At 39.5% G+C, this 8810-nt stretch overlaps 1 protein-coding gene across 1 annotated transcript in view; it reads left to right on the top strand.

Annotated features, from left to right (window-relative positions):
• Nucleotides 1-8810, top strand: part of LOC121812321 (amine oxidase [flavin-containing]-like) — a 50855-nt gene that overhangs the window by 17686 nt on the left and 24359 nt on the right. The window contains exon 2 of the mRNA XM_042214226.1: nucleotides 7-5119. Within this exon, the coding sequence (XP_042070160.1) occupies nucleotides 5075-5119 (45 nt within the window). The 5' untranslated portion in view covers nucleotides 7-5074. The remainder of the gene's footprint in view (nucleotides 1-6; nucleotides 5120-8810) is intronic.

Here is an 8810-nt window from a genome sequence, read left to right as displayed (position 1 = left end):
GAACAGGTAAACCTGGGCAGCTTTGTGATTTGTGGGTGTGAGAAAGAACAAGCCAGGTGGGATTGACGATAAAGACGAAATGATACCAAGTCTCTCTTTGACGGCTGAAGTCTAAAATTATATTTGCTGTATGCACAGCACCTCAATTCTGTCTCTTTTACAGATTTTTGGTGCTGACATTTCAATCGAATTGTAAAGTCACTGGAGTAATGGGCAGCTGGTTACAAAATGTGAAAACCCCCCAAACTTCCCGAGTCTACAGGATGCCTGGCATCAAGATGTGCCACTATATTCATACACACCAGGATTTGTTTTCTAATACATCATCTTAGACCTGTTCCTGGCTCCTGTATTTACCTCCCTGTTCATCCATCCATCTTTTGTAATGAGTCCCGTCAGTTTTTTTTTTCTTTTTGATAGCCCTTCTTTCACTCATGTTCATGATTTATGAACTGTTTTGTCACATGGCATATTGAGATTGCTATGCATGAAAATGATGAATGTGGAATTAGGATCTGTTGCCATGTGTTAATTTTGAAATGTGGACATGTAAAATATTTGGATGTTTTTTTTGGCAAATAGTTTATAGGTTAGTATGTTTATAGAATCTGAGACTAGATACGATTAAGATAAAAATCCTGAAAAGCATTTTCAAATTTCTGTTTGTTTGTTTGTTTGTTTGTTTTTTAATATAATGCAATTAAGCATATCATCCAATATTCAGCAACAGTTACAGAGAGCTTTGCAGCTGCTAAATTAGCATTTAGTTTCACACCGTATTACTGTTTCTCATTTCAGGAAGCTCTTAGTAGAACATGCTGTGAGTGCACACGTTTGTGTGGGCTTGTCTGTGTGTATTTATTTTGAAAGCGGTGAAGCTAAAGTTCTCAAAGACTGCAAACTCACAGTACCTGAGTATAGTGGGATGCATATCTCGTGCAGGAGGAGCTGCTCTAATTAGAAGAGGCTTGGGCAATGGTGAGGAAATGTGCCATTCAGGTCTGGTTTACACTAGTAGAAAAATGGGTAAACAGTGCATTAGCAATGATTTTGACAACTTACACTGCATGAGTCAGGATTCTAGGTCAGTATCTGCTGTGCTGTGAATGAAACTAATGGAGCCTAATTTAGGGATTAAACATGAAGTGGGAGCTAAAGTGATTGTGAAGATAATTAACGCACTGTGATTTTTATCTTGCTGAGTTTAAACTCAGTGGAAATAAATTTCACTCTCCCTTTATATTTTACATCTCTCCTGATGAGTAATATAGCAAGTGTTGAAGAACAAACAATCATAGCTATAATTTTGCAAACCTTCATTGACCAATGGATAATTGCTATGGAAAATTTGGTCTCCTGGAAGGCTAAACCATGGTCGATATGAGCTTTTGTCATTGGAGATTGATTGTTACTGTTTTTTTGTTTGTTTGTTTGTTTGTTTGTTTTTTAGGTCAGTAGGGATGTTAGTTTTTGAAAGATAAAAATGATGATATATATATATATATATATTAAAAAAAGGGTCTGATATGACCATTTAACAAACTACATTTTTGGGGGGTTAAACCTGATCATTAAAAAGCTGTGGTTAGTCCTTTGCATCCAAACAAATAGAAATGGTCACTGAGGCTTTAATGCACTGTGTGTGCAGTCAGTGTAGCTTGATTGTATTTAACCGATACAGTATAATCAAATAGGTTTGTTTTGTTTTTTTTTAATGATATCTCCTCATCTCAAACATGCCATTCTTCATTTCTGAGCATTTTCAGCTGCCATGCCTTTATTGTGGTGGTAAAATATTCAGTGCTACAATAAATAATAGATAAAACTTGTCTATGGGCACTGCATAGTATGCATTTTAAAGGTATGATGGGATAACATCAGCAAACAACACAATATTGTAGTTGCCCTGAACAGCCCTGTAGTAATAGTTGTGCAGTCAAACAGTAATACGAAATATCAAGAAGTTGTTGCCCAGATAAGAGATTACTGCATAAAAGTATGTCTTAATTAGATTCTCATTTCTATTCAGAAAACTGTAAGGCATGGTTTCCTGGCACTAAAATTAGTAGTCAAGATTACAGTCAGGTATTCAGAAGCAATTAAAAGTGATTCAATATCAAAGCATAGTTACATTAATTAGTAAACAAATTGCTTTGGACTCAGAGGTCATTGTCCTCAAGTCCACTTTTGCTTAGACCAACAGCAAAACTCGAACAGTGGTGTAGGTATGGATGGGGGAGGGTGTATATGTCAACTACTGCGCCTTCAATTTCAATAAGTGTCAAGGGGATGCATAGGTAATTCAATAAAGGGTCTGTGCTGTAACATGGCCATAGATACAGACCTCCATCTTTAACATTTTGTTTAAGTGGTTGATGAAGAGTGCTGCCCATCTCTAATGGCCTTACAGATTTATGATAGTAAGTAGCGACTGCTATTTCTTTGGTATTCATTTGTCATTATTACCTGTATCTTTTAAATTAGCTCTGGGTATGGATACCTCCCCAGGATTATGGGCCAGAACTGTGATTTTTTCCTCCTTTGTTTCAATCAAACAGCTGACACATTAATTTATTTTTCTATTTTCAGATGCAATTATCTTAGCCAGTTACCTGGCAAGAAGGTGTGTGTGTCACTATTTTTTTTTCCTTTTCTCCACAGCAGGTTGCTGAGGCTTACGCTGTGGACTGCTCTGTTGTTTTTGTGAGGATGGAAATGATTATCTTTTACAGCTTACAAAAAGACAGCCGGAAGTTTTCATACTTTTTAAAGGATTTTTTTTTGCACCACTCCTCATAAATTGCCATTCAGAAGCTGCATCTCTGAATCATCACCCCTTTGATGTTATGTCTTGATTTGAGTGGCTTTTCAAGTTTCACTTTCCTCATCCTTCTAACAGTCAAAGACACTGAAAGTGCCAGTACCGTATGCTGTGCTAAAAATTCAGAATGAAAAAGTAATGGAAATTTTGAGGCCTTAGTTGCCGAAGGCAACCGCAGATGTGACTTGCAGGTCACATCCCGAAGAAATTGAGAAAGTGTGGTTACTGTTGTCCAGGAGTGCATTCACAAAAATTAAGTCAGAGAGGATCAAATGCCAGACTTTTTTTAAAAGGAAGGACATGAAATGAAGACAGACAGAATGACGATGAAAAATTGAAAGGAAACCACTCAGAGGGGAAGCAGTATCCTCAGATGTCAGAGTATTAAGGGTCAGGAACAAACATTTGTGCAGATAGCTTGGACGCTATGAGATGCTCTTGAACTTGCCACTGTTTTGCATAGATGACAGTGTAATGCAAAAAATCACTGAATAGATGTAACACATGTCAAATTTTAAAAGGTCCATGCAGTCAAATAGAAATGATAATGTGAGGACAATGACTATCCGATCAAAACTAAAAATACTGTCAGCCCTTGAGTGTTGGACCCAGTGAGGAACCAAGAGACTATCATTGCCTTAAGTAAACCCATTTATTTAGTAATTAAATGCTCTAGAGTGAAGGATATTTTGTTATTGTCAAAGTGGCTTTTTCACTTCTATATCAGACAGGGAAAATCATCAGTATTTATCCTGTGTATATACTGAAATCTGTGCTCTCAAAGCTTTATGATTTAACCCACCTTTTCAGAAGATGCCAAAAACAAGGGGACCTCAACAGTAAAAAGAACAGAAATTATCGGATACCTTAAAAAGATAAGACAACAGTGTTATTTTTCTTTCTGCTGCAAACAGCTGATGGCTGTCTCAAATAGGAAAATTTGCTCGTACTCGCTCATGTTTATGTAAGTGCATAAATTGCCATTGCATTGTTCCTGTTTTATACTTTTACCTATGTCGCCTTGATTTGACTGTGATTTTGAGTTGCGGTAGCAAAGTTCCACAAAAGTGTCACAACAGATTAGCACATTTATGAGCGGATGATTTCACTGCACTTTTGTGTTCAAAAGCGTGAGATGCCAGTGCATGTATTTACTTATCTGCAATTCAACAGCTGTCTGACAGAAATGTGGTAAAAGACATCCCTTGCCATCAACTTAGCAATGCATGGTGTCAAAAATAGTATTATGGATAGATACCACTTGACAGGTCTTATGTCATGTGTACAGTGCCGTCAATTGAATGTCTAGGTGCCCATGTCAAATTAGTTTTGAGCCACTTATCATGTCACTGTTTTTCAATTATACTGCTTCAAGCTCATAAATTTTGTTCTGCATTGAGGGCATTATTTTGAGGTTGCTGACAGGCCCTTGACGGTTTCAAAATGATGTTTCACATCTTCCAGTGGTTCATTCGTTAAAAGCCTGGCTTCTAGCCAGATGTTGGTACACTTGCCAGGACAAGCACAGAAACAGCTTGCCTTCTCTTTATGCGTGACATACGCTAACTCTAACAGTACTGATGAAGTTACTTGACTGCCTTCACATCAGTGAGATTGAGCTTTAACAGATGTAAGCACTGTGATTAGTACTCTGAAGCCAAGCAGCAGAGAGAGTTGCAGTAGGTCATGGCAATTTATTTAGAAGGTCATTAATGCTAGTCAGTGATTAAAGATAAAGCCTGATCAATAGAAGGATTAGCTCCTGAGTTCTGTCTTAACTTTAGTTCCTTTACTCTGTGTTTCAAAATAAAAAAAATAAAAAAAGTAGACTTGTCCTATGTGTTATAGTATGGTTTATAGTAAAGCGCATGAAGTAAGACCAGTGAAGGTGATGCACTAGAGGGCAGTTTTTGGGGCATCTGTCAGTAAGGAGGTAGAACAGGCTGTCTACCAATCAGAAGGTTGGTGGTTCAATCCCCAGCTCCTCTAGCCTGCATGGCAAAATGATGCAGTGTGAGTGTGTGAATATCAAGTTGAAAGCATTAGGACATAGAAAAAAAGCAACTCTATGAATGTGTGAGTGAATAAGGCTTGGAATAAAAATACTTTAAGTGCTAAAATAGATATGAAAACCACTCTGTTTATTTAAGTACTAGTCCAGATTAAGATTCATGGTTTACCTTTGTTTTCCCACCAGCAAAGATCAACTACCAACCAGCCCTGCCCAGCCAGAGAGCATTCCTTACTCAGAACATGCCTGTGGGTCATATGATAAAATTCATTATTACCTACAAAATGGTAAGTAGAAAAAAAAAAAACAAGAACACACAGAAGCAATGTTTATATGATTAAGGTTATGATGATCTAATCAAGAAGCATTTGTTTTAAATGATAACTCTTTTCCCTTCAAATCTGTTGAGCCAAAGTTACATATAATTCACTCCAATTAATTTGGTAGTTACCACATTTAAGACTGATTGGCTATGGTCGATAATGAAGTTGGTTGTAGATTAAAAAGGTTTTATGTGACTATATATTAGGGGTGCAACGATATTCGTATCGATATTGAACCGTTCGATACAGTGCTTTCGGTTCGGTACGCATATGTATCGAACAATACAAAATTTGTAATTTATTTTATCAACTTTCCTTCTGACGATGCTGTCTGTGTTGAGCGCTCAGTGAATCTGCGTTCGACTACTCCGCCTAGGCTGCACTGTCGAGCGCAGATCCACTGAGCGCTCAACACAGACAGCATAGTCAGAAGGAAGAGCGCAGGGCAAGCTAGCGAGACAGAAGTTAAGCTCTCCTTGCAACATGGCAAATTGAACCTCCCCCACCCTCATTCAGATCTGGCGTTTGGAACTATTTTGGTCTTCATGTGAAGTATGACCCTGAAGGTAAGCGCGTCATGGACAAAAGTAAAACAGTATGTCGGATGTGCCACGCAATGCTCAATTACATGGGTGGGAACTACTGCGTTAGCGCAGTTAGCTCGTTAACGTGTTGACGCCGTCCAGCCCCACGCACTGGGCGATCCGCGGTAGCTCGTTAACGGAGATTTGCCGTGTTGTGGCGTTAACGTCATTTCAGATTAACGCTGACAGCACTAGTGGGAACACAACGAATATGACTGCACATTTACGCCGACATCATCCTAGTGCAAAGACAAGTGGAAGCAGACAAAAACAACAAGCACGCATGCTACAAACTTTACCCGAGTCATTTAGACAGCCGTTAGCACATGATTCTCCTTATGGGGACCTGATATGTTTAATATGCTGCTGAGAATATAGCCCAGAAGAAGCGTATAGTATAGCTTTTATTTTGGAAAGAGCCATTTCTCTGTAATAAACTCTCTTTTCCAAAGATGAGTGATTCCTCAATCAGATACAGGGCTCGCAAAATCGCTAGCCCGACGTCCCGGGGCTAGCGATTTTTCCAGTCGGGCTACCAAAATCTATCTCTGCCCTGCCCGTCGGCCTATCGTAGGAAGGAAAAATATATGTCAATGCTTTTGCATTGATTTCAACAATGACATACAAAGTTAGCAACAGCTAAGTCAATCTTGATTTCAGAACAGTGGTATGTCCATTATACCCTCCAACCCCCCAACCCGAATTCTCCCCCTACCAGGTCCACACTAGACAAAACACCACAGAGAACCAATCTCTGCCCACACACACAAAAAAAACAAAAACAACATCTCAGGACCCATACACATAACAAGCATAACCTCCCCCCCAACAACCAACCAACCAAACAAAATCAAACAAAGCAAAAAAAGACAAAACAAAAGCAGAGAAAGGACCAAACAAAACAAAAGGAAAAACAAATAGATAAGGTATAAATAAGATTTAAAAAAAAGAAAACAAAAAAAACAAAAAAAACCCCCTTATAATGTAGCTTCGCTCAGTTCACTTCAGACTCAGGAAGTAAAGTAATGGTGTCGACCAGCAAGAGAAATGATTTCCAGATTTTGTTAAATTCCCTAATAGAACCTTTTAGAGAGAATCTAAGTTTTTCCAGCTTTAAGTTAAAGAGTACATCTCTCACCCAATGATCATGAGTTGGGGGGTGGGGAAGCTTCCACTTCAACAGAATAAGCCTCCGGGCCAGTAAAGTGGTAAAGGCTAGGGCCTGTTTGAGGGGACCAGATAAGTTCAAGTCGGGAGGAATGCCAAAAATTGCAGAGAGTGGGTTAGGAAGGACAGTCTGGCCATATGCTTGGCTAAGTGTGTCGAATATATTCCTCCAAAATGCACTCAGTTTCGAACAAGACCAAAACATGTGGACATGGTTGGCAGGCGATAGTCCACATCTGCTACAGGCATCACTGATGGTTGGATAGATTTTAGATAATTTTGCGTTTGTATAGTGTACTTTATAGACCACCTTGCACTGAATCAAAGCATGACGAGCACAAATTGAGGACGAGTGAATCAATTTCAAAGCACAATCCCACTGCTGTTCTGGCAGGGTTGTCTGAAGCTCTTCCTCCCATCTCAGCTTAATATGAGAAATGGATTTGGGGACCAAAGCATCTAGTATTTTATACAAGGCTGATATCAGTCTGTTTTGATGAGGGTTCGTCTGCAGGATGATATCCAGATTTGTTTCTGGAGGCCGATTGGGAAAGTGAGGGAACTGCGTTTTTACAAAATTTCTAGCCTGAAGATAACGAAAAAAGTTGGAATTAGGCAGGTTGTATTTAGACGATAGGTCAGCAAAAGATAGAAAGGTGTCCTGACTGTACAAGTCCTTAACAGTCCTAAGTCCGTTATCTTTCCAACTGCTAAAGGCCGCATCAGTGTTTGAAGGTGCAAAATTACAATTTTTTGATAAAGGCGTTAGCAAAGACGGTCCAAGTAGCCCGAAGTATTTTCTGAACTGTCGCCAAATAGTTACCGTTTCCTTAGCTATTGGATTATCCCCAACAAAGGTTGGAGAAAAAGGGAGTGGTGAGCTGAGTATTGATGATAATGAGTAACAGCTAGATGCAGTTTCCATTTGTACCCAGGCTGTTGCAGGGGGGTCGTTATGAACCCAATGTAAAAGTTTTTGTATGTTAGCTGCCCAATAGTAGTGTCTAAAATTGGGCAGACCAAGACCACCATCACTTTTAGAGGACTGAAGAATAGACTTGCGAATTCTAGCTTGTTTCCCTCCCCATATGAAATGTGACAGAATCTTTTCTAACTTGTCAAAAAATGCCTTGGTAAGAAGAATCGGGACATGTTGAAAAAGATACAAGAATTTTGGGAGGACACTCATCTTTATCAGGTTAACTCTCCCTGCCACTGACAGTGGTAGAGAAGTCCAACGGTCACAATCTTTCCCAACATTTTCTAGTAGGGATAGAAAATTCTCCCTCATCATTTTATGTATAGAAGAGGAAATAAAAACCCCCAAATATCTAAATCCGGTTTCTGTCCACTTAAAAGGCACTATTGAGTGGGGAAGAGCTCTGGCCAGGGAATTGAGGGGTTGCAACTCGCTTTTTTGATAATTGACCTTATATCCTGACAGTGTACCATATTGGTCCAGTATGTCAAAAAGCACCGGGAATGAGTTTAGAGGGTCAGAAATGTACAGGAGCAAGTCATCTGCATAAAGGGAGAGTTTGTGAGTCACACCGAACCTTGTAATGCCTTTAAATCTATCCTCTGAACGCAGCCATATTGCAAGAGGCTCGATAGCAATGGCGAATAGGAGGGGTGAGAGAGGGCACCCTTGCCTAGTGCCCCTCTCAAGTGGAAAAGGCAAAGACAAGTTGTTGTTAGTACGAATACAGGTGGATGGCGAGGAATATAGTAGCTTAACCCAGAGAATAAAGTCAGCCCCTAAGCCAAACCTATCCATCACCTCATAGAGGAAGCTCCACTCGACGCGGTCGAAAGCTTTCTCCGCGTCAAGAGATACCACAACCTCTGGAATTGAGTTGCACGATGTATGGATAATATTCAAGAGGCGTCTTGAATTGTCATAT

This window comes from Haplochromis burtoni, unplaced genomic scaffold, assembly GCF_018398535.1.
Source record: "Haplochromis burtoni strain Fernald_Lab_line unplaced genomic scaffold, NCSU_Asbu1 Contig_533, whole genome shotgun sequence".
Classification (NCBI taxonomy): Eukaryota; Metazoa; Chordata; class Actinopteri; order Cichliformes; family Cichlidae; genus Haplochromis; species Haplochromis burtoni.
Note: the sequence above shows the minus strand (reverse complement) of the source record. Positions and strands in the feature narration are given on the sequence as shown.